The 27,349-nt window shown below is 36.4% G+C and overlaps 1 protein-coding gene across 7 annotated transcripts in view; it reads right to left on the reverse strand.

The window, feature by feature from the left end:
- The window catches only part of LOC109091611 (receptor-type tyrosine-protein phosphatase T-like), a 248,226-nt gene that overhangs the window by 125,048 nt on the left and 95,829 nt on the right, over positions 1–27,349 (reverse strand). For all 7 annotated transcript variants that reach the window (XR_006155051.1, XR_006155054.1, XR_006155053.1 and 4 more), the window contains exons 6-7: positions 26,990–27,164; positions 10,621–10,914 (exon numbers count right to left, since the gene is read on the reverse strand). Coding sequence is in view for 1 of the 7 variants with exons in the window: in XM_042726528.1 (XP_042582462.1) it covers positions 10,621–10,914; positions 26,990–27,164 (469 nt within the window). In the remaining 6 variants the exon portion in view is untranslated. The remainder of the gene's footprint in view (positions 1–10,620; positions 10,915–26,989; positions 27,165–27,349) is intronic.

The following is a 27,349-nucleotide window of genomic DNA, read 5'->3' on the forward strand; positions in this document are numbered from 1 at the left end:
AGAGAAATTCTGCAAACAAGCTCATTTTAATTCAACTGATGGCCCTAATGACCCTAAGATTACAGAAAGCCTTCATCTGACAAGCCGAGCTTCATTATTCATGGATGAGTAATTAACGCCACCCTCTTTGTCTCTCTCTCCTTTTTTTATTATTATTCTTCCATGTTTGTGAGGCCATCAGAATGGAAAGATGCCTTAAGGCCAGGCTTACAAGAAAACATGACTCCAGTCTCGAAAAACATCTGGCTGTCAGCGAGGCGAGCGTGAACGCGGCGTTGTAAGGCTGAATCACAGTGGGACACAACCTAGAGCTAAACCACAAAGTCTGCTTCTCCTGAAGATAAGGGCCTCCTTCAGGTCTTTTGGGGTCTATTTCTGGTATCAGAACTCATAATCATGAGAAGTTCATTAAACGTCACCCAAAGCCAAATGCAGTCTCCATATGTTGGTGCCCAGTGGGCACTACTCTCCCAACAAGCAAACCGCCTTGTCTTCCCTCTATAAGACGTTCAAATTAATTAAGGAAAATCACATTTTCCCTTCATCTCCATTACTGAAACAGTGGCTGCATTTTCAAATGATTTAAAAATCTTCATTTATTTCTTTCTCTCTAGAGCAGTCTTGTGCGAGACTGAGATATCTGTGGCTATTTGTAGCGATTACACTCACAATCCTCTTTGTTTGATACATTGTCGGCTATGTAATTCCTAGCATTTTATTTTAAAACGCAATACAAACAAACTTGACAACAACTATGGGGGGGGGGGGGTCATTTCATTCAAACAACAGATCATTTTTATTGTGGTTTCTTGCTCTCTCTCGGATGTGTTTACAATAAACCATTTTATATTTGTCCTTTGTTGTACAGATATTGATTTATTCATTGTTAATGTTTGATTTATGACCGCAGATGTCAGTTAAATAAAATCTATGAGAAATCAATAAAATGTGGTAAATCCACATTTCCCATGATCCCGAGGGATTGCTGTGATTTCGTTTTGAAGTATTCCATGTTAATACATAGAGGCAGGTTATGAATAACAAAACAATTTGAGGTGGATTGGAATCCGCTGAGGATCCGATTGGGTCGTTTTTGTTGAACAAAATGGAAATTAATATTTATGCTGGATGTTTTTCTTCTCCTCCTTCTCTTTACTCAGAATTTCTCCCTCTGTTTCTCACCCAGTCAAGTCCTTTGTTCAAGTCAAAACAAATTCACAATAACATTCATTACAGTTTCTTCAAAATTAATCTTTAAATTGTGTCACCTTATATTACTGAGCACCAATACTTAAAACAAAAGAATAAAGCTAATAATATACAACAAACAATATATCTGTTACTCAGGGGAAGAGTTACTGGTATTTGAAATAAATGAGTTTTGTTTTTTTGTTTTTTCCTGAAGAAATGCTCCAGGTTTCATGCAAGTCATCCTTTACCACGAAAAAAGAAAGAAAGAAAGAAAGAAAGAAAGAAAGAAAGAAAGAAAGACAAATAATAATAACTCATCCCAATGTTTGTAAAAACAGACAAAAACACATTTGCAGTATAAACATCAAAATACACTACTGTTCAAAAATGTAATGTTTTTGAAAGAAGTCTCTTATGTTCACCAAGTCTGCATTTATTTGATCAAAAATATAGTAAAATCAGTAATACTGTGAAATAACTGTTTTCTATTTGAATATATTTTAAAACTGAATTTATTCTTGATGTCAAAGCTGAATTTTAAGCATCAGTACAGTCTTCAGTGTCACATGATCCTTCAGAAAACATACTGTATTTATTTGCTGATTAACTGCTCAAGAATTTATTTTCAATGTTGTGGAAACCATGGTACACTTTCCGTGCCATGAACAGGATTTACTTATAGAAATCTTTTATAACATTATATATATCATTACTGTCACTTTTGATCAATTTAATGCATGCTTGCTGTACAAAAGTATTAATTTCTTTCAAAATAAATAAATACATCTTAGTGACCCTCAAGTCTTAAACATAAAAAAAATTTTAATTACAAAATGTATAATCATTTTAATTGTTATTATAAATATTAACATGACACTGATGTGATAAAATCATTAAATGTTGAAAATCTAAAAGCTTGTCTGTGCAAGTTACTTCCAATAATTTAACTCTCTTCATGACCACGTAAAGCCAATAAACTCTTAACTTTCAAATGATATGCACAAACATAACATTGTTTGCATGGAGAAAAATCACAGGAATTGTCGATTTATCCACCTAGGAAAAGTGATTTAAACAACATAAACACCCAATATTGGTTGAGAAGAATTAATATACTTGCTTTAACAAAAATACATTCTGTATATTACCGCTTAAAAGCCCCCTATATTGGCTTGTTTCTACACATAAAGACACATCACAATTATTCTCTGTGCTAATCGTCTATGGCATGTTACAGATGCTGTCAACAGTGCTTAGGTTGTTTTGAACCCGGAACGTTCTTTTAAGTACAAGTCTTTTAGGAGCTCAAACCCTTGAGTCACATTCAGTCAGAAATTCACGTTTGATGAGAGATGGTGATGACAGAGTGAGAGGGGAACTACTGCAGCTGATGTAAAATACAGAACGCCAACTGTATTATAATTCAGAGAACATCTCCCAGAGGGCAATCTGAGGGTGTGATCAACCATCAAAAACACGAGCAGACATACAGTGTATTCTGATGTTGCTCAGGGGGGCGGGCGGACTCTGTGTTTAACAAATGGGGTGTGATGGGGCCTCAAACATAGCACAAGAGGGATTTACTGCTCCTGCTGGAATACTGTGAGCATCCAAATCTAAAGAATACTAGATTGTACTGTATTACAGAAACAGGTGTAGAAATGCATGTCTTATGGATGCATTACAGCACAATAATTTCTATAGTTTTGATCTGGACATACTCTTAAGGGCATAATTCAGCTCAAAATGATTGTTCCAAACAGATTTTTCACATCTTGATGCGATACACTGTATTTGAATGTGATTTCCTCACATAAAGCTACTAAAATACTGGTACTGATAATATACTGGTTTCAACATTTACTACGGTTTACAAGACATTAATTGATGGCCTGGAGTGGTGTGGAATATTGTGATGTTTTTATCAGCTGTTTGGAGACTCATTCTGACGGCACCCATTCACTGCAGAGGATCTGTTGATAAGCAAGTGATGTAATGCTAATTTTATCCAAATCTGTTTTGATGAAGAAACAAACTCATCTACATCTTGGATGACTTAAGGCATTCAGCAAATTTTCAAATAACAGATCTCTGACCCAAATGAGACCCAAATATCTGAAATATTTTATAGTGCAATAGCAATAGTAAACACTTTTGTGTTACATTCATGGTGTTTTTATAGTTTGTCTCCCCATTTCCTTTCACTATATGGAAAATAAATGCAAAATATGATTCATTCTAATCCATGGCATGAAAGAGACCTGCAGCAGGAAGTAAATGACAGGATTTCATTTTGGGGTGCACTATCCCTTTAAATAAACAGTGTAGTTCTGTATGGAAAAAGAAAACTTAAAACTTTCTGCTTTATTTACACTTACAGGGATAGTTCACCAAAAAGTGAAAACTCACCCTCATGTCATTCTTTCTTCTGCAGAACAAAAAAAAAATAAGATATTTTGAAGGTCTGGAATGACATTAGGCAAAAAATAATGACATGATTTTCATTTTTTGGTGAACTATTCCTTTAAGGCTAGAATGAAAGTTTAGAATAATATTCTTGAGTTTCCAGGGACTTAAATATAATCACTGCCACAGGCTCCAAGGCTGAGGCCTCACAAAACCAAATCAACTTCAGAATCACAAAAAAAAAAGTTTCTCTCTCTTTTTCTCCATACTTGTCTATCTCCATCCTCTCTCTTTCTGCCCCCTGTGCATTATTCACCATCTCTACACCATGACCGCCTGACGTGCTGGGAAAGACAATATAAGCATATCTATGTGCCTGCTCTGTTACGATACAGAAACCTCTTCTTCTCTTCTATCCTCTACTTTTCTCTGCTGCCTCATTACCACGTCTTATTAAAAAGAGATTCACTTTATGAAAGCTAGATTCATAAAGTACACCATTAAAAATAAACTACAGTGATCAGAGAAATAAAGATGTGATGTTTCATAAAGGTAAAGTGATCATTATTACTACAAAAATGAAGCCCCACCCCCAAAAGCATGGTATTGGCTGAACCAACAAATGTCTCACATGAAGTCTACGCACATTAAACACTGATCATATTGCATCACTGCCCCTTTAAAGAAGGTCAACTTTCATTATCATTCTGTCACTGTGAGGTACCACTCACATTTTTTCACATAACTGAATTTTATTCAAAAGTCGAAATTCCATTTCAAAACCCTCTCACTGATAATGATAAGGCTGCATTCTCCATTACTGAGCAAACATCTATTTTCTCTCAGGTAAGACAATACTGCCCAGACATGCATGTCATCTGCTGCTGCACTGACGTTTAATCATTCATGACAAAAGTCCTATCGAGACTGTTATTGTTTTACATAAGGCCGTGAGCTGATTTCAGTATCTACATGAGCTAGTAGATTATTTTATTGCTGTCTGAATTGAAAATGTCCTTTTCTTTTTATTCCCATCATCCAGGAAATAAGTCTGGGCCGAATTACCTACTACTTTTTGATTTAAATCCTATCTGAATTGACATCTCTGAATTTAAAAAGTGGAAATGAACAAAAATTTGTTTTGAAAATCATCTTTGACTACTGATAAGTGCCACAGGGCTACTCTTTGACACTTAGCATGGTAATGAGAATTTGGATATTTGGCACAATGTTGGCTTGTTCAGTACCATTTTGATAAAATTCAACATAGGCTCATTTGAAAAACATGCCTCTAACTACATTTTTTTCAAAACAATTGACTGCAGTTTCCAGCTGAAACGAACACTTGTGGCAGTAAAACACCAGCTATTTTTATCCCTTTTAAACAAATTATGATTAGAGGGCAGATTGTTATTTATTAAAGACATTTTCTATGCGGTTCATTGAACAATACTATGTTATGACTTCAAAACACTTTTACTTTGTTGTGCAAGATTTGTACAACAAAAACAGTTTGATGTTTGAATCGCATAAGTTCCATAAGAATGGCTTTTCTGATATAGTAAACTTGCTCGGTAGCTCACCTGGTACAGCATTGCACTTGCAATGTGATGCACTCAAAGAAACATGAGTCACAATAAAAGACTAGCATGACAAATGCTTTTTTATATCACTTTTGCTTCCATTACCTGATAATATTTCTTATTTCTTAAATATCAATTTTGTTTAGGGTCAGGTTTAATGTAGGTAGTACATAATTTTAATTTTACTTTTACTTTTTAATAAAGTGCTATAGAGCATTAAGCTTTTTATGCCACTCAAATGACATTGAGTGACTTTGAAAGTGTTGTGAAATGTGCAAGAAGTAGCATAATACAATTTACATTAATACAGTTTAATATAAAAGTGAGCCAGGGTTGATAAAATGACATTGCTGCATCATCATGGCTCATTAAGAACAAGAGAAAGAATATCAAAACTTAAATAAACTGTTTAAATATGCCATTATAATTGCAGCCATCTACTGATTCCATACGAATAGCACTATAAAACACTTAAAGCTGCCCAAACCTCTGCGTATACAGTATATAATATCATTAAATGATGGACTGCAGAGTGCTGGTATCTTCGAACATATTCCTTCATAATGTCAGGACATAAGCCAGAAGACACATTAGGCCCTCTAACTCAGAAATATGTTGGTAATTAACTCGCAATGCAGAGGTGTTTTAAAATGTCTTAAATTTAACAAAAAGAAGTCCCAAAGGCCACAGCAAATCAAAGAGGGTTATTTTTTTATTTTTTTATTTTTTATGACAGGCTTTATCTCAAGGTTTCAGGCTAGAGAGGAGACGTTAAATTGACCTTTGATTGAATTGTGTGTGTGTGCGGACGCCCTGCGTTTCCATGAAAAGTGGAAAAGGATGATGAAGGACTGTCTACAGGTAAAGTAAATTTGCTTTAAGATCTCAGGGTAGAATTTATAGCAGAGGATGAAAAGATGAGATATTGCCACTGAGAGCTTTTTTTTTTTTTTTTTTAAATTGCTGCATTAAATATTAAGAGCACCACAGTCACTTCAATGGATATTCAGCAATTAAGAACACACACATTATCACCTCCGTCTTCCTGCCCCTGCAGAGGATGGAAATTTATCACGAGAGATGTGGAAATATATTCAAATAAATCCACTTTGCTGGAGAGTCAAGCAGAGGACTAAACTCTATTCATCATTTGTGCTAGATGGAAGAGAAGAGAACGAATGGATGAGAGATCTCCACACCTAAATATGTCTGTGCCACAGAAGGTGATGGAGCAGGACAAAAACAGAATGGCAGAGGGGAAGATCCAGAGCATTGTAAAGGACGCAGGTGTGAAGGGAAGGTACTGTAGAAAGGAAGGAAAGAAAGAAAGAATACTAAATGAAAGACAAATGTATTAATGAATAAAAGAAAGACAGTGAAAGAACAGAAGAAATGAAAAGAAACATCAGAAAGAACAATGTTATTTATTTTTCCATATGAATTCTGCCAGCAAGTCCATGAAACTGCAGATATTTCCCTGAAGGTCTGAAGCAGTGTTGTGGATGAGAGGCTGGACTACAGGAAAGTTATTATAATAGATCCCAAATGTCAACTCCATTTTCATCTCATCCAACATTTTACCCCACACAACTGGTATTAACATTACAGAGTCAGTATCAGCTGGACATCGGGTGTCTTTCTTTGATCATGGCTTACTTAGGAGGACACATTAGTCTCTGGTCAGCTTGGCACAAAACTGAGGTATTCTGGAATAGTTAAGGTTAGTAAGTAAGTACATAAATAAAAAATTATTTTAAAGATAAGAATCCCTTTTTTTTTTTTTTTTTGTGGGGTGGACAGAAACAGACTACCATTCAAAATTTTGTGGTTCGTAATTTCTAATGTTTTAGAAAGAAATCTTGCATGCCCACCAAGGATGAATTTATTGTATCAAAAATATAGTAAAAGCAAAAATATTGTGAAATATTATTACAATTTCAATTGAATAAAAAATATCATACTGACCAAAAATGTTTAACGGTAGTCCATATCACAAATTTATAAGCTTTAACAAGTGACAAAAGTCACTTGTTAACAAAAAAAGTGACTTTCTACAAATATTTATGAGTAAACATGAAAATGCATTATTAATGCTCAGGTTTCTAAGAGTTATCTAGTTTTTAAACAAAATTATATTGCATATGTCAGAGTTTGACACCCTTCATGGACTCATGGCTAATAATAATTGAAGCATGTCCAGTACCAGAAAAAGTCCCCTGAAGAGTGTGTGTCCATCCTTTGTCATGACCCAGTAACTTTCCAACAGCACACAGAACACACACACACACACACTTCCTCAAACAGGCCTCACCTGACCACAGCACCTCCACACCTGTCTGCTCTAATCAGTGCTGTGTGACAGATACGCACCGCTGTGTGCGCGCGCATGCGTGTGTGATAGGTAGACAGTGCCGTCACTTCATAAACACATGTTTTTCCGACACGCTTCACCTCTCTCCAATCCCTCTGTCTGTCCTGTCCTCTCACTCCCAAAATGCCTCCCCGGCTGTGATGCGATGAAAGCTGACAGTGGATTTCACATTGATCTCCACACACAAGCGTGGCTCACAAGGCTGTGATGGTTGCTGCAATCAGCCTTATCATTACTTTCTTTGACCTCTCTCACTCCTGTTTCCCCTCAAACTCTCCTGCTATATCAGCAATTTTACACAGTTTGGATCGTTGATAAAGCCGAAGACGGTTTTTGTTGTACCTGAATGCCAATTGGACCCTTATAGATCAAAACTATCAGAACTCACAGAGAGTCTAAATCGTGTGAGTTTAAGCCTGGCTTCCAGCTCATTAGGTGGGCTGCAGCTTGAATCTCAAGGGGAGCATGTCAACAGTGAAAACCCAGTGGTTTTGTTCCATTACAGAAAGCTTACAAAGGTAAAATACAAAAATGACGTGTTGTTGGGTCTAAACATGTAGGTTTTGTGCAATGTAAAGTGTAAACATGGCTTATAAAATAACAGGTGTAAACATACACAGATAGTTGCCAGGTCATTGCTGTGTGTTTGCTAAGGTGTTCTGGATTTTATTGTTACATGCTGATGTTGAATACTTAGCTGAAATACCTGCACCAAGAATAAGAGCCATATTGTTTACATATAATAGCATCCTTGAATTTCAGAATAAATATTGAAACAGAAATGCAAGATGTATGTGTGTGTTTCTGTACTCGTACAATGCCATCCTCCAGTCTGCTGGTGTATTTTAAAGAGGACACACTTCTGTGGGACTATATTAGCATACCAATAGAGCTCCTGTGCTGCGGAGCGGAGGAGAAAAATTGAATTGGAAGGACAAGGAAGATCAGTGCTGTCGTCTGGAAGCCACTTCATTGGATCAGAAATGTGTGTGAGTGTGTGTATATTTAATAGACGGCTACCTGTGGTGAGCTGGCATGAATGCACTGATTATGTTGAACAGCCTCACCTGGACAAGTAAAAATATCAAACAAGCACACACATACAATAGAGCTCACACACATATCCATGGCCTTATACTCTAGAATTAAAAACAAAAACAAAAAAGAACAGAAAAAGGACGGGGAAAGTTGTATCATCAATACACCATCACATTAGCTCTCCTTTACTATGCATGTTTTTTGCTTTTCCATGTAAAAATGGCAGCTATATGATTTGCAATTCTGCATCATGTTTGCAAACTCGATTTAAATTCAGAAAAGTTAAATGAAATGTCTTTGCCACTGGAAGCCCATTAGTTTCCAGCTGAATTTGTGCAAGATTATGTATGAACATGTATGCATCTTAATGTCAAAAAGGAAGTAAGATAGAGGAAAAGAGAACGAGGGAGTGACAGAGGAGAGAGGAGACACAGAAGAGCCCCTCTGGATCACACAGCTCCTTCATCACATAACCCTCACCTGAATCTCTCTCTCTCACACACACACACACACACACACACACACACAGAGTGACTTCACTTACCCAGATCACATACACACACACACACACACACACACACACACAGAGTGACTTCCTTCACCTGGATCACAGCCTTCCCTGCTTCCTAGGGCTCTTTCATCTGCTCCCGTCATCTCATTATCTGTCACTTTATCAGATAAAGTGTGTCTCTGTCTATCTGAGCGCCGCTCCACATGCCACCCTGCTGCGTTCATAATTACACCTGAAAATTGTTCGCACCTATAGCCTTTGTCTTCTCTCCTCCTCTTTGCCATCATTCTGCGGTGGAAATGTAACAATCTCAATTATCATTAAAACTAACACCTTCACCCCCTCATAAATCATATGAAATCATCCCAGTCTCTCCCTATTTCTCCTCAGGAAACTTCACAATAACGCACTCTCATTTGGACTCTTTTTAGGTTTCTACTACTGACTGATAGAGTACTTAAGTGCTGTCTCTCTAATATAACCCAGCATGTTGCTAACTTAAGGACATGATTCTTTTTATTAAGCATAAAACACACTTCTGTTCACACTTTTGGGGTTGATAAAAAATGCTGTATATATGTATTTAAAATGTAAAATAACTGACTTCTATTTGAATATATTTGAAAATATAATTTATTCCTGTGATAGTAAAGCAGAATTTCAGCATCATTACTCTAGTCTTCAGTATCACATCAACTCTGCATTTGCAGCTCAAGAAACATTTCTGATTTTGAAAACAGTGCTGCTTACTACTTTATTTATTTATTTATTTATTTTTGTGAAAAAGATTTTTCAGGGTTCTTTGATGAATAGAAAGTACTTTATAAAATAACTATAAAATAACTCTAACTCTATAAAATAAATATTTTGTAACATTACAGATAATTTTACTGATGTTTCAATTTAATTAATTTTTGCTGAATAAATATATATATATTTTTTTTAAATTACAACTATATATATACCACCCTCCGGGTTCTTGGGCTCCATGTCGTGCATATGAAAATTAAATTAAATTAATTTTTGTTTTTGTTTTACACTTTCCAATATACTTTCAAATAATGCTCAAATAATTATTATAATAAACATAAAAAAAGTCATAGGACTCATTTAAATGGCATCAACCTTAGTAAGTCCAAACTTTGTTTCAGTTCATCCTCTCTACCCCTACTTTCCTGTCTAGACTATACTTTCCTATAAATAAAAGCAAAAAATAAAACTCTACTTACTGGTCCATAAATGTTACTTTCTTTTATTTAAGTACTTCCACGTACTTCCACTACCTTAACTACCAAAACCTTAACATTCTTAGATGCTTTAGGTGTAAAAGCCAATGGAACAAATAAATAGAGTGGCCACTTTATTGTAGTAGCTGTGTTCCATCTGAAGAATGAGAGAAACATTGCAAAGCAACAACCGGAAAGAAGTACACAACTGTTGAACTGTCCAAACACTGGTCTATTCCATTGCTCTTAACCTCCTCCTCAAAGTAAGTTTTAATCATACATATTGACACTTACCAGCACATTTGGTCCGAGTGATGAGGGGTGGTCCCGGTGGTCCAGTGCCACCCTCCCCAGGTCGGGTCAGAAGAACCTTAATCTCATACTCCACATCCGGATCCAAATGCCAGAGCTTGTAGGTTGGCGCATCCACGACGTGCGTCTCGGCCCAGTTTCCAGTGGTGGTGCGGTACTCCACCTCTTTCAGGATGATGGGGCCGTCACCGATGATGGAGTTGGCATTTGGTTTGATCCACAAGTAAGTGGCACCAACTGCGAGAAGCTCGGGTGGAGCGATTGGTGTGGGGGGTGCTGAAGAAGAAAAGGAGAAAGGGATTGTTTACATCAAGTTGATTATTATCGACAATCTTTATTTATCACCACACAATCAACCCCTTACAAAATGCCATCATAGAAAAGGCTATTTTATCATCATGTTGCCTTCAAATACTCTTGGGAATTTTTAACTTAGAAACTCAGAAGTCATAATTAATATAAAGTGCATTGAATGTCAGATGTTTTGCACTTTACAACAAAAAGCTTTTTGACACTAGTGCAAAAAATGAACAATAGATGTGAATTAGATCTATAATGAATGTTTTATCTGCATATTTTTTAATATTCTTCGTCAATAGCACGCAAAATGTGTACAAACTAATACATTCACCAAACACCCATTATGATCAATACCAAGCATCTTCAATAAATGAATAAATCCATATTTGAAAGGGGTGGAAGAAGCAATAGAAAGAAATGAAAAAAGTGGCTGCACTGAAATACATAAGCCATTTCTGGCAATAATTTTTCAGCAAATTTAAAAAGTTGTTGAAAGAGCAATTAAGGGCTGTAGAAAGTAATCTTGCTTCACTATTACGCTGCATTCAGCCATCATTTCACATTTGCTTTTGTAGTGCAAAATGGTGAGAGGAAAATGAAGGCTGGAATTAGAGTGAAGCATGCGGCCGAAGCTTTGAAGCTCATTAAGGGATATCAGACAGACTTGCTTGGCCGGCAGAATTGTTAGAATAAATGGAATGAAACGCTTCCTGGAATCCCAGTTGAGAAGGTGGGCTATAGCTTTTCCCTAAACACTTAGCTAAGCTCTCTTTCTCTCCCTCTCTCTCTCCATTGCTTCTACCCACTCACATTAAATCCACTGGAGACAGCTTATGGCTTGCACTGCATTAACTTCCTGTCTCTGCCTGTCTCTTCCTTCTTTGTCTCACTGCCGTTGAGCACCTCAGATTTACCCTCAAACCTGTGAAAGGTAAACAATGTTTCTTTTTTTCTTCCTTTCTTGCTTCCTTCCTTCATTGTTTACTCCCTTCTTTCCTTACGCTCTTGATTCCTTCCTTACTACTTTCCTTCTTACCACTCCTATTTTTATGTCCTACTTCCTCTTTCTTTTTCTTCCCTTCCCCTTCTTTTCCCTCTTTTTCTTCATTTCTGTCTTTTCTCCTGTTTACTTTTCTACCTTATGTCCATACTTAGTTTCTACCTTCCTTTCTCCCATATCCTTCCTTTCTTTCTCTCCATTTACTTTCTTTATTTTGTCCTTCCTTCCCATTTCCTTTCTTCCTTCCTTCCCTTTTTCTCTCCATTTCCTTCCTTCCTTCCTTCCTCCCCCCACCACTTCCTTCCATCCTTCCTTGTTTGCTTAACATTTCCTTTCTTCCTTCCTTACTTTTTTCTCTCCATTTACTTCATTCCTTCCTCCATTCCTCCCCATTTCCTTCCATCTTTCCTTCCTTCCTTCCTCCCCATTTCCTTCCTTTTTGCATGCTTCCTTGCTTTCCATTTACTTCCTTCCTTCCTCCATTCCTCCCCATTTCCTTCCATCTTTCCTTCCTTCCTCCCCATTTCCTTCCTTTTTGCATACTTCCTTGCATTCCATTTCCTTTCTTCCTTCCTCCATTCGTCCCCATTTCCTTCCTCCCATCCCTTTTCCTTCCATCCTTCCACCCCCTCCCCATTTCCTTCCTTCCTTCCTTTCTCCGCATTTCCTTCCTTCTTCCATTCCTCCGTATTCCCTTCCATCATTCCTTGCTTGCTTTCCATTTCCTTTCTTCCTTCCTTCCATCCATCATTCCTTCCTCCCATTTCCTTCCTTCTTTCCATACCTCCTTTCTCCCCATTTCCTTCCTTCCAATTTCCTTCCTTCCTTCATTCCTGTTTTCTCTCCATTTCCTTCTTTCCTTCCTCCATTCCTCCCCATTTACTTCCTCCCATCCCATTTCCTTCAATCCTTCCACCCTCCCTCCCCATTTTCTTCCTTCCTCTCCATTTCATTCCTTCCATCTACAGGATTCTTTATTTCAAGTAAATAAGAAAAAGAACCCTAGCAACCACATAATGACTTAGCAACCACCCGGAACACCTTAGGAATGACCTGGTCCAGCCACCCAAACACTTTCTTCATAAAATGTTCCTAATGTAAAAATACATTCAGAATCATTTTCTTAATTTTATCCTTTCTTTCTTTCTTTCTTTCTTTCTTAGTTACCGACTTCAATTTTCTAATCGTCTTTTGGCACTCTCTCTCAGCAGGAGAGGGTGCAGACAGACACTAATCCAGGGTTAGAGGTGAGTAGCGGTGCATGAAGGGTTCATCCGAGCATGGAAGAGCCACCCAGGCCCACTCTAATGAGAGGCTGCTGTCTCTACTGTGCCATGTAATCAACTGAGCCAGATTACCAAAGCCCATTTACCCACAGCTGATAACCACTGACTCCCTCAGCTGTCCGGAAAGGATACGCTCTGGCTCGGAGAAGAGAGTTTAGACGTGACCCGTCAACCTCTGAAGCTTAAGAGCGTTTAGTGCTTGAAATGAAAATGAAGGTGGGAGAAAATAAAAATGATAACAGAAAGGAAGGAGGAATAATAAAAAGTAAACAGAGATTACCACAGAAAAAAAGACAGGAAATATAGGAAATATAATCTTCTGCAGAAACGGTCCACCTATGGTATCTATAATATTCTGTTTTTTAAATGAGTCCTTCATTTAATGAGAGCCTATTGGATATTTTGCCCATTTTATTGGCTTAGGAAACTAATATATGTGCAATACTTAAGCATAGGTCTGTGTTTAATTCCCTAACAATAAGCATGACCAATAATTTACTGTAGTAAACCCCAATAATAATGACTGCAAAACAAATCTTCAACACTTTAGTGTGAAATGAGATATTGGTTATGGATAATGTCTTATTTATCATACGAATGGACTCCAGTGTGTTGTTCATCAAGGTAGCTGTCACATCTAAATTGCAATTTTGAAGGAGTGCCTCTGTTCAAACCATTTATACACTTCAATCGCTTAATGCATTTTCAGCAGTCTTTATGTCAGCACATTGTCCTGACGTGGGCATTTATGGTCCTGCAGTTGATAAACTCTGCGATTAGTGGAGTGTTTTTGAATTGAGCATTTATGATTGCAGCTGGATTGAAATGAGGTTTGGATGTTGCTGATGACTGGCTGAATCTTGGTTATTGCTTGTTGATGATTGGCTGAGTGTTATTGTACACTGGATGATTTACAACTATTTTGAGCTTCCAGCCTTGATGATGTGATTGTTGATTAGCACAGTGGTTTGGGGCTACGTCACTAGAGAGATCAACATATGTTCATTATAGGAATGTTAAAACATCTGACGTCTGTTAATTACTTTGTAGTTGCATTGAGATCACATATTGCTTAGGATGACGTGACAGTCTTGACAAAGAAATAAGAAATTGTGGTATCATGACATAAAGCAACTAATAACTGCAAGTGCACGAATATAGTGAGGGAGGGCTTGTATATAAATATGCTGGCAGAACAAAAACAAATATATGAATGACACAAAGGCTTCAGCTCATCTAAGCTAAGTTCTCCATTTCTTATGTCAGTGTATTCTCTCAAAGAGATGAAATGAGAATGAATAAGGAAATATGCTAGGCTCAGACAGAACTGCACAGTATGGATACAGATAACAAAAGGAGCATTACCCGTTCACCAGGGGTCCCTTTCACTCCAGGAAAACCCTATTTTCTACAGACATAAGAGGTTTCCTGCACACACTATTTACTATTTCAGGTGTAGAAGTTCATGTGTGTGAGAGAGCACAATTCTAAATACTCTTTTTCTTATCAAATTCCCTTGATACACAAAGTTCATTCCCATTTCCACTGATACTTTGCCATACATTCAGGAATATTAGCAGCAATGTGGTGATTGGAGTCCCTGTGCAGGTGTATGTGTTTGTCCATGTTTCTGAGCGCCCCTGTAATTTTATCCTTTATCACCTGGTGTCCGCAGGGAGGTTTTAAAACCAGCTGGATTTGCGAGAAATCTCCAGAAATCCCACCCTGCTATCTGATCAAAGCCCACCGGGTTTGTCTGATAGCAGAGCTGGAAGAGAGAAAGTTGAGCTCCACCGTCAAATGGGAATTTGTAGCTGTGAAACAACAATAATTGCAATCTGGTTTCTCGTCTGTTGGAACAACCAATTCAACAGAAACTGAGAAAGAGAGAATATGGCTACAGTATTAGAAAGTTTAGAAAGATTTAATCTTGAACCACAGTTTTTTTTTTTTTTAATATCCACAATTCAACTGATACATACCCATTTGTGCTTGCATACACACTAGAGCAGGGCGATAAATTATTATTGATATATTAAATTTTATTTTGGCTGTGAAATTATATATATTGCTTACATACACCATCCAAAAGTTTGGGGTTTATCTTACCAAGGCTACATTTAGATGATCAAAAATACAGTACGAACAGCAATATTGTGAAATATTATTGCAGTTCTAAATAACTGTTTTCCATTCAAATATATTAGAAAACGTAATTTATTTCTGTGATGCAAAGCAGAATTTTCAGCATCCATTACTGTTACATTAAACACTTGGGCTGCTTAATATTTTTGTGGAAACCTTGATACTTTTTTCAGGATGCATTGATGTGTAGAAAGTTTAGAAGAACAGCATTTAATTGGATTTTTGGTAATAATGTAAAAGTCTTTACTGTAATTTTTGATCAACTGAATGTTTCCTTGCTGAATACTGATACCATATATTCGTATTGCAGCTCTACAAATGTTAAACTTCAACTTGGCTCCACTTCAAGCTCTTCCAAATAAGATGGATTTTGCTAGTATCATTTAAAAAAAAAAGTCTAATATGTTACACAACTATAAAGGCATTAATAACATCAAAAACATATTGAGCAACATCCTCAGATTTTCATTCCATTTAAGAATTGCATCACATTATGCCAAAAATTACAGGAGCACTTCAGAAAAATTGCAAAGCCCTCTATAGCATTGGCAAGCTCTACAGCAGCACCCACAAAGATACATCCTCCATACCTGCAGCCTCATGGGAAACAGTTCCGGGTGACTCACACAGTTGTTTCGACTCATTCGCTTTATTGTTTGGATCAAACCTCGGAAAAACGGCTCGGGGAAGCAGATGAGAGATGCCAGGAGAGATGCAGTCTGTGCCTTTGACCTGACCCTTATCTCTTGATGCAGTATCTCTTTGGAGGTTTGATTCTCTTTGTCAGGATGAGGGACTACAATACCCGCTTTTTTCATCCTTCCATCTAAAATCTAATTCCCCTTCTATTTTTTTATAGTTAGCATCAGTGTTAGAAAGGTTTTTGTTGGATGCCCTCACAGAATGCTTTAATCAAAACACCATATTGAGCATTGTAGAAGAGCAGGCAACAAGAGAAATACAGAGGAGGAACACTGTAAATATACAAGCGTGGTTAGAACAGCGTGAGAGGAGTGAAGGCTCTTCAAACCCTCTTTCAGAAGAAGTACATTCAGGTCTGGAAAAATAAAAGCAATGCACGGGGAACGGACGACAAGTGAGGGAGAGAGTGAAAATAGGGGAGGAGGCGTCTTTCGCTAGACTGAACTCACAAACCCGGCGCTGTTCAAAGATGGCATGCTGAGGACACCTGTGCATAAAATTCTAAATTCTGATCCAAATACATCTCTGGACTCAGTGAGACGTAAAACACACACACACACACACACACACACACACACACACACACACACACACACACACACACACACACACACACACAAATCTCTGTTCCAAAATCTAGTGAGCTGCCTTACTGTATACTGCCTACATAGGCCACATCCTAAATGGAGATTCATAAGATCAGAAATACAGACCAGTAATAGAAAACTGAATATAGATGGAAGTTAACATTAAGAATGGAACACAAACTTGTGTGTTTGTTTGACAGCTATATAATGCATTGTATGTTTCAGATCTAAGTGACCAATTTGGAACAAAGCCCAAGTGTTCATGTGCTACATAAACGGTGCTGTTTATGTGAAGCTCACAATTGCCTCCAAGACTTTGATCAGCATGATGCTAAGATAAAGCCAAGTTTATATGTATATTTTTAGAATATACATTGTTTCAGAGCAGCTTTACAGAAAATCATGATATTAACTTTTATAATTATCTTAATATCTTCACATCCTGTAGTGGCATTTAGCCAGTTAGAGCTGGGTAATAATATAGTATACATTTTGTGACGATACATGCAGTTGAGATATGGTATATAATATACAGTATATAACCCTATTTAAGTATACTGTATGTATGCAGATAAATTGGACATACTGTACATACATACATACATACATACATACATACATACATACATACATACATACATACACATATAAATAAAAAAATATACATATACATATATATATATATATATCGCTGTGCATTAATACAATTTTCAGTTACATTGTGACAATATAAACAATCACCAATCCGAGGTTTGCTATATTGTACCATATATGTTTTACATGTATGCAGGTAAAGTAAGATGTACTATCCAACTTGCAAGGTGTATTACTGTAAGCATAATATAAATATTGGAAATTAAGTATGTATTTAGCAAGTATGCTTAAAACTGATATTTTCTAGACTTCTTGAATTAATTTCTTCACTAAGTTTGTGCCAAGGTATGAATTGTTTTTTTCTGCAGTGTATATGCATAATGCTACATCTGAAGTATCTTATAGAAGCTGCATAATTAAACTTTCCTGCAACAGTTTTCAAAGTCCCATTAAGACAAGACAGTTCACTCTGTGGCCTTCTTGTCTAGTTTTTACTATACATACAAATAAAGCTATACTTTTTGTGTTAATAAATTATTTCAGTTGAGCAATAACATCTGACAACAATGGTATTATAAATTAATCATAAATGGCTCTATTAACTGAAAGGCATAAATTACATTCCTATAGCCATTTACTGAGTCTTGTGAATCTTCTCATTTATTTTTCTACAAGTGGTCAGTCTCATATTCCTTATGCTCTCTCTGCAGTCTTTGAGTCGGTAGCTCACCTGCGATGCCATATAATGCTGTCTAGGTAGGCAGCTCACTAGGTTTTGGAAAGTGAACAACTGTATCACAAATACATGCATATACATCCTAAAAAGCTATGTATTTCAATGCACATATGCAGCGTATACATCCTTTGAAGTGCCGGGTACTTGGAGAGCAGTGCATCAAGAGGCTACGGAATACAAACTAAATAAATAAATATTTACACAGATGAATAAAGTGGCTGGGAGTGTTTAAAGTGCTAACTCCTCGGCTCCTGCTTATCTGGGCTGTAGTATTACTGTGCTCTAATCCATCTCTGTAGTGAAGGCCACTCACAGGCAGTCTACGGACACACACACAGACTTCCACAATCCTTCACTAATACTTCTCTCTGTCTGAGTGTAGATAACACAGTGCTTTCTGCATCACCATCACACACATAAACAGCTCTCGCAAAAAACACGCACAGACCAGCGATGTTGGCAGACATTTAGGTACGTGTTGAAACTCAACACGCACAAACTGCAAACTCACTGTATTTCCATCCAATATCCTGAATCCACCCACAAGCTCTGTTCCAAAACCTAGGAAGCTCCCTACTTAGACAGCTGACCTCTAAGGCAAGTAACATAGAATCTCATAAAAAAAAAAAAATTATAAAAAAAAAAACACTCTACATAGACTACAAATCTGCACAGTACACGACTACATGTCACAAAGCAGCAGCTCAAAATTATTTCCAATAGAGTTTGATACTTGGTTATTACAGGTAAAACATACATTAAATATAATAAAATATATTAAAAACTAAGTCTGTAAGGAACAAATGGAATGGCCCAAAAGAGCTTAAAAATCATTAGCACTTAATTTTTCATACAAAATGAAAGGGAGAAAAAAAGCTTGATAAAGTATCATCCATGCATTTTCAAACTAATCAAATAAAATAAGCACTAAAAGTATAGAATAAAAGTACAGTTTTTGTTGGACATTAGAAAAAAGTTAAAAATGAACTGAGAAAAATTCTGCAGTCTACTGCATTCTTTTACAGTAGGTTAATATTCCCCACATGCCTTTCATCAACTACACGGACATCATACCAAACAGAGACTACAGAGAATCGATCCAGATTACGCCCTGGAGTTCAGTCCCAGATTACAACTGTCACCTGTCATTAGCACCTCTACCTGGGGCCATCTCTGTCTATGAATCCATTAGCTATATCAACACTTTATTATTCCCTTTCATTCACTCTCACATGAAAGGTCCAATGCTGACCAGCAGCATATCAATAACGCCATACTGGACACAGTCATTCGCACAGACCTTGCTATTATTCTGCTGATGTGAGTCTGTGGGGAGAGTGTGGTGTGGATGAAGGGCCCCTGGGGGCCTCCTGTCTTGTCAGAGGCAGAGAGGGGCTTCATGAACCATGGGGATGCCAAGACCTGCATGCTAACTAGTCTAGCGCACTGCCTCTGCCACACTGAGAGGCACAGGCCTGTAATTCACTGAGATAGTGAAAATTCAAGCGAGTTCATATCTATATCAGAATACTGAAATAGGACCATACCAGCTGAATATATACAAACACACAAACATATATTTATTTTATTTTTTTTGTGCTGTCAAACGATTAATCGCAATCAGTCGCGTCCAAAAAAGTATTTGTTTACATAATATAAGTGTGTGTACCTTGTATATTTATTATGTATATATAAAGACACACACAAATTATTTAATTTAATTTATTTGAATTACCCTAAACATTTAAATGGTAGTGTATCATGGATTACACAAAAATATTAAGCAGCAAAAATTATTTTAAAGTATTTTTGAACAAATAAATGCAGACTTGGTGAGCATAAGAGACTTCTTTCTTTCAAAAACATAAAAAAATTAAAACAAAAAATAATTGCAAACATTTGACTGATATCTATCAAGTCAATTATTTTGAGGGAAGCTGTTTTCAACCAACAAGATCCAAACTGGATAAATGGGTTTTCCCACCTCCAAAATCCTAATTTAACCCATAGATTTATTTATTTATTTTTTGTAATAACCTGTGCAAATGGTTTCTTCCAGAATGAATCTAAAACTTTTCTTTCTCCCACATCTCTCCCTCTGACACTGTGATGCAAATGTGTATAAATGGGCTAATAAGGCACAGAGGGTTTTGGGTTAAAATTGCATCAGGGTGAGATTGTGAGAGGACATGAGAGAGTGAAATGACTGTCAGAATGAATATTACTTAACACAGATTAGCATACATTAAATATGAAAACCGGGAGAGCTTTGACACCACATAGGCTTGAAGTAGAGATAAAGAAAACAGGAATGAAAGAGGGGAAAAAAGAAATAAAGATGATAATGCAGGCAGATGAAAATTATTGTACGTCAGATGTGTCTGAGACCGAAACGAAGAGTAATGACAGGAAAGTGCTGCCCACAGGAAAGATAAATCACAAAAGACATCTCAATTGTTGCTCATAGACTAAAAGAGATTAAATAGACAGCAAATTCAGAAGTCTACTTCTTCATCCCGAGAGAAAAAATACCTTGGTAATCATCAGCTGTTTCTTCAGTGGAATTTTAAAAGAGATCTCAACAAAGTTTCAAACTGAGTTCATATTGGCAAAGATACCAAAGTCTGCCATCAATAGTCAAAATAGATCTCAGTATGAACACAAACATTTCTAATCACATTCTTCAATCACAAAATGATCTGAGCTACTATTCACATTTACTTTATACCTCTACACTCTTACTGTACTTCAAAAACCATCTAATTTGTGTATTTTTATTTGTCTAAATTAACTTTAGGAGAAATGCCTAAAATAAAGGTGACAAAGATTTGCATTTCCTAAAGGTAAAAACAATACTTGTATAGTGGTAATTTTTTTTAGGCAAGTTTAGGTTTCAGGTTTTGGATCTATATAAAGGAAAACCTCATCATTATGCAAAAAAATCATCAAGCCAATCACAATTTGGTATGCAAACTGGTTTTATAAATATGACCAATTACAATTCTGTATACTAATATCATAATGACGTGAGTGTCAGTTACATTTGACAGCTACAGTATGAATATGTTCATTCAACAGTATGAATGAAGTCAATGGGAGCTTTTCAAACCTCATAAGAAGTGGGGCTATAACATTTACCAGAACAAAAATGTATCTTAAAGTTTAAAACATAGTGAAAATTCCAAGAGATTCAGGCTCAATTAGTTGCATAAGTTTTACAGTTAAGGTTAGGAGTTTAGAACAAACTAACCAGATTGTTTGAGGAATATCTACTCTACTGTCTTCCAAGTACTGCAATAAAACATAATTGTGAACTCCTGAGCTATGAAAGAGCAACCTGTGAGCAATAAAATGTTACTGTGGCTGAGAAAGCAATCAAAAAAAGAGATAAAGGCATGCATAGGGGAAACATATTTACAAAGGAAATCCTGAGAGAGCAAAAGCAAACACAAATAAAAGAGACATGAGAAGAAAATGACAAATAATGGGACTTTCTCCATGGTCACCAGCAGGAAGGTACCTTCACATCACAATTACTAGCACCTCTGTCTGTCTTTCTCTCTATCTCTCTATCTCTTTCTCTCTATGCCATCAGCCAGTGGTTATTAATGACCCCTGCACCCCTCTGTGAGCACCCCATTTATAAAACTCACCGTTTTAATCTCTCTCAGTGTGTTACTCCCCCGCGCTCCCTCAGCCTGCAAACACACTCATACATTCAGTGGCTGACACCTTTATGGAGGATTGAGAATGCAATGGCCAGTACTTACAGTTCAGGCACTTGCCCAAAACTGAGCACACTTTCTCGTATTTACACACCATTCCTCTTTTTCTGTTGCTTAACTGGTTATACAACTCATCCACAATATTCCTAATATTCCTAGTATGTAAAGACAATTTTTGTGGGAAAATGAAGGAAAAACCTTTACTTTAGTGAGATTTTGGCTTAAAACAAAACAAAAACTATTTGTCAATTTATTTCATATATTCAGATATTTTCTGATGTATACACAACAGTTCAAAAGTTTGGGGTCAGTAAATTGATATTTTTATTCAGCAAGGAAAAGTTCAGAAGTTAGCAAAAATGCTGTTCTTTTGAACTTTCGATACATTACAAGATCCTGAAAAAAAATCAAAGTTTCCACAAAAAAAAAAAAAAAAAAAAAAAAGCAGCAAATCAGCAAATTAAAATGATTTCTGAAGGAACACTTGACACTAATGCTAAATATTCAGATTTGCATCACAGGAATAAATTACAATTTAAAATACATTTATTAAATATTTCACAATATTACTGTTTTACTGTGTTGTAGGTAAAATAAATGCAGCCTTGGTGAGAATAAGAGACTTCTTTCATAAACATTTAAAACCTTTGAAATTGAACCTTTGAATAGTAGGCTTGAAAAACAACAACAACAGTAATAATGAAGTTTAGTGACATTTATTCTTAAAACAAGAAAATCTCTTAATTGTTAATGGGGTAAGAACAAGAAAAATGAGAAACAGTGCCAATAGAGTATGTGAAATATACTTAATTGAGCATAATTTTACTTCTCCAGTGAATTTATCTTGCATTAAGGATGTTAAGGCCAAAAAACTGATTAAGAAAATAATATCTCTGCAGGTCCACTTAGTCTGCATTTCTTCAGTTATACCGGGGCAAACTTTTGGCCTTTTCAGTTCAGCTCCCATTAAAAGTTACACCCCCAGCAAGTTCTCTTTATTAATTGTCAGTGTCTGGCTGGAATGATGCCACTCATGCCATACACACTGCCCCCACCTCCTCCCCCTGGACTGAATCCCTGGCACCGCATGCATTAATTAATGCATATTTCATTTAGCATGCCTGTGCTGTGCGGCATATTGCCTTCCACTCTATTTATTTCCTCAGGGAAATGATGTTATACATCACCCCTCTGTTGGCTTCCCTAATCACACACACTGTACGCAGGCAGACGCATCCACACACTCTGAATTCCCAGGATGACACTGGACCCTCTGAGCACCTGAGGCGCTCACAGCCTGAGGGATATTGCCCCAGAGCGCACCACCCCTCCCAGGACGTGTTCAGCAAAGCCAGATGGCAGTGATCGCTGACAGAGCCAGCCACAAACACACTGCTCCAGAAACACAATCACGCTGCCACTATATGTGACACCTCTGTTAGCTTCTAGATTTGGCATGTTAATCAGACGCATACTAATACTACAAAGATGGGTCATTACTGTACAAGAAAATCTGGTTGGATGAGTCACAGATGATGATTATACTCTAAATCAATCTACAGTTTACAGTTATAAATTACAGTTTATATCACTTGAAAAACTGTTTGTTGTGATTTATATAATAAATAATCATAGTTATTTAATTGAACATGGCCATCTTATATCATGTGTTGCAACCATTTCATAATAAACCATGAGAAGTTAAAATGATTTTACCATGGTTAATGGGGTTTCAGACACTAAAGTTTGACTTGGTGTCAAACAAAACCATTTACACTATGGATACATACCATATCAACAAATAGACAAATCCTTTTTATACATGACTTCAAAAAATACAAAATCCTCTGTGTAGGTTTAACATTGGAAATTTGATGTACTTTTCAGTCTAAATTCACACTTTAAAAATTGTGTGCTACAAAGACAATTTAAGTGTAAAAAGGGGTGACACGGAATTTGAATTTCATAAAAAGCCAGTTTAACTTCTCCATTTTATCATGATTAAGGGGACACATCAACATCCCACCACATCATTAAAAAAAAAAAAAAAGATAATAAAAAAAATTGGAATTCAAGCAAAAAAAGAATAAATCACCGCTTATAAAGACAGATAACATCCTTGACAATAGAGTACCTGCATGCCTCATATTGTATCACAGGATAATGATGAACTTACTTGCAGTGCATATTCTCAAGATATAACTCTCCTGTGCTTTGTGAATATAGCTTCATAAGATGACAATGATAGAAGAGAATATATCCATTTGCACTTGAAATCCATATCATTAAATTTATAACCAATTAAACGCAACTATTAAAACATTTGGGATAAGTAAGACTCTTATTGCTCACAAAGGCTGCACATATTTGATTAAAATATTGTGAAATATTACATAAATTTGAAATAGCTGTTATCTATTTGAATAGATTTTATAATATAATTTATTCCTGTGATGCAAAGCTGAATTTTCACCATCAATACTCCAGTCTTCAGTGTCACACAATCCTTTAGAAATGATTCTAATATGCTGATTTGCTGTTCAAGAAACATTTCTGATTATTATCAGTGTTGAAAACAGTCGCGCTGCTCAATATTTTTGTGGAAACTGTCAAACAGTGTTTTTCAGGATTCAATGATGAATAGAAAGTTCAAAAGAACAGCATTTCTTTTCTAATATTATAAATGCATTTACTGCCACTTTTAATCAATTTACTGCATCCTGGCTAAATAAAACTATTTTTCTTTCAAACACACACACAGAGTTAAGTTATGAACAGTAAATCAAACTATTTAAGGCACTAATAAACAATCAAATGATGTCTGTGAAGTAGTGTTGTCAAAAGTATCGACCGCGATACCATTCGGTGCTGAAATTTCAAACGCTCCATTGTGTTTCTGTGTGAGCGCCCAGTGAAGAGCGTGAAGAGATGATCGTTGAAGACAATCATAGTCGTATCTGTGAGCGTGTGAACACAATGACCAATCAGCATGGTTTAAGAATCTGCTCAACAGCGCTCAGATCTTAGCGGGCAATGGACGTTTTTAAAATTTCAGTACCGAATGGTATCGCAGTTGATACTTTTGACAACAGTACGGTGAAGTTTTGTTCTGTGGTTCTAAAGTTTCTATCATTTTTCTTTTTTCCGCAAATGATACTGGGACAACCAGGTCTTGCAGAGCAAATACAGGACTTGAAACTGTCCCGCAGTGCTCACTCTAGCAGTGACAGCAATGCTAAATCATCTGCAAAGAGAAGCTTTAGATCTGCTGTCATGCTGGGTACACCTGGGAACTCGAGTGGTTCCAACTGTAATGTCAGGCCTTAAACTTACTTTTACTGTTCTGTTCGAATGATTCTTTGACTCAGAATTTAATCTTCACAGACAACTGCACGCAAGTCTAATATATCTTTTTGAACCAATGGTGCTAGATGGGACAATTAGTTTGGTCTAACGATGGCAGAAGGGGTGCTAGAAATGTTTGGAAACCTATTTAAAAATATAAATTATTTCTGCAATTTCACTAGTGGCACAGCAATTACACACTTCACCTTAAATTATTAGTCAATTACATTATTGCCCAGTCTACCTTAAAAATTATTTCTTACCATCATCTCATTTTTATTCATAGATATTCATACATTTTTACATTTGAATAGACACTAATACATACAATACCATATGGATGGATTTTTACGCATGGCTTTGCAAAATCTCTGTTTAGGTTCACAGATTATTGAACGGATAGCCTAATTTAAGCATATTTCTAATGAATGAGATTGATTAAACATGCTTAACAGCATCGAAATGTTAATTTAACACAGTTAGCACTCACATATACCTAATTTGACATTGAAACTTTGAAAATACTTTGATATATTGCATATCAGCCTAAATTCAAACTGAACAGATCTTGAGCTACAAATGCACTCTACATAGAAATAAAGAGGGGATGTTGAATTATTGGCCAAAAGATTACTTTGTAAAAAGCCATTTTACCTAATCTATTGCTATCTGAAATGAATAATAGCAGCTCCTAATAAAGACTAAGGACAATTACTGATGTCTCTGTAGTGATTATAGGATTTCATCGTGTCTTTGTTCCAAAAGCAGCATTGAAAAACTGTTGGATTTTAGTAATTTCTCCTTTTTTACTTCCAAGTGCCATATGGGCAGACAAGCTTGAATCCCAGACAAAGCTTATCAGGGGTAAAGAGCACCACTAAAGGTGTTTTTGGCCATGCTAAGTCACATGCGGCACAGCTACAGCCAAACAGATGCTAGCATCTCTCAAGTCCAGTGACCACATGCTAACAAGCCTTGCAGAAAGGGACCAAAGCTTTTTGTTATGTCTGCTTAAGTGGGACAATGTCTCTGTAGCGAAGCTGAGGCACTACCCCATTATCTTAAGAAACAGAGAAGAATTAAGGCTTCTGTACAAGTTGCTACCAATGCTAGCTGAAATAATGAACACTCTGTGGGTAACAATTCAAGAGGAATCCTGCTGCTGACGGCTGATGCGGGTTATAAGTGCTGTATTTTGGGCTGTGGGTTTGCTTTGTGTGTGTTTTGGCGAGCATCTCTCAATGTGCATGCCAGCATTTGAAAGCCAATTTCCCTGAACACTGGGCCACATTTATGAAACATGAACTACAGCAATTTGCATAAAATTAAAGTAAATATATTTATATGTGGGTGATATGTGTTTCAGGCAGTAGACAATGAAAATATACATTGTTAAAAAAATTAAAAAAGCTTGACTCATTCTTACAAAATCACTATTTCCATTATTTAACTGTATTATACTTATATTATGCAAATATGAATATAAAACATTTCATTTCAATGTAATATTAATAGAAAAATAAATATAACATTATTATGAAATATAGATATCAAAACATTATTATACATTTTTGTTACTGTTATTATTTACATCTTCATATTTAACAGTATGTTTTGAATATAGGCAAACAACCAAAAATAAAAGCCAACAGCACTTCCTTTTTCTTTGCTGTGATTGGCTGATCAACATGTAGAGGATAGCTGTTGTCATAGATACTGTCTATCATCCAATAGAATTGAATAGGTTGTAATGAACTCTTTAAATCGCCACGTATCAGCCAGACTGATGACAACAGTTTTTGGCTACTGAAGAACTTATCAAATGTACATGTACAGGCCCAAAAGCAATTAGATCATCATTACAAATTAGCATTCACATTTTAGTTCCTTTGAAACCAGTGGCATCAGTGCTTTCAGGTATCTATACGCACCTTTGACGCTGAGTTCAGCGTAGTTGGACACTCCAGATCCTCCATCAGAACGAATGACGCAGCGGTAACGGCTGGTGCTGCGCTGTGACGTGTCCGTTACGCTAACGGTGGCGGAGAAGCGCCGATGGTTCACCACTCGGGTTACCATGAGAGATGTGTCTTTACCATTCCATTGCTGAAAAACAGAAAAATAATCATTCTTGCAACTGACAATAAGCACACATAATATGTTTTACAGGGTGGACCATAGTGATACGTCAAGACACAGGCACAAGCTCTTAAAAAACACTGTGCACAATGAGAACTGGTGTTATGTTTTCATGTCTCAGAGCTGTAGCACAGGATAGATGGAGGCTTATA

The sequence above is a fragment of the Cyprinus carpio genome, chromosome B6 (genome assembly GCF_018340385.1).
Source record: "Cyprinus carpio isolate SPL01 chromosome B6, ASM1834038v1, whole genome shotgun sequence".
In the NCBI taxonomy this organism is placed as follows: domain Eukaryota; kingdom Metazoa; phylum Chordata; class Actinopteri; order Cypriniformes; family Cyprinidae; genus Cyprinus; species Cyprinus carpio.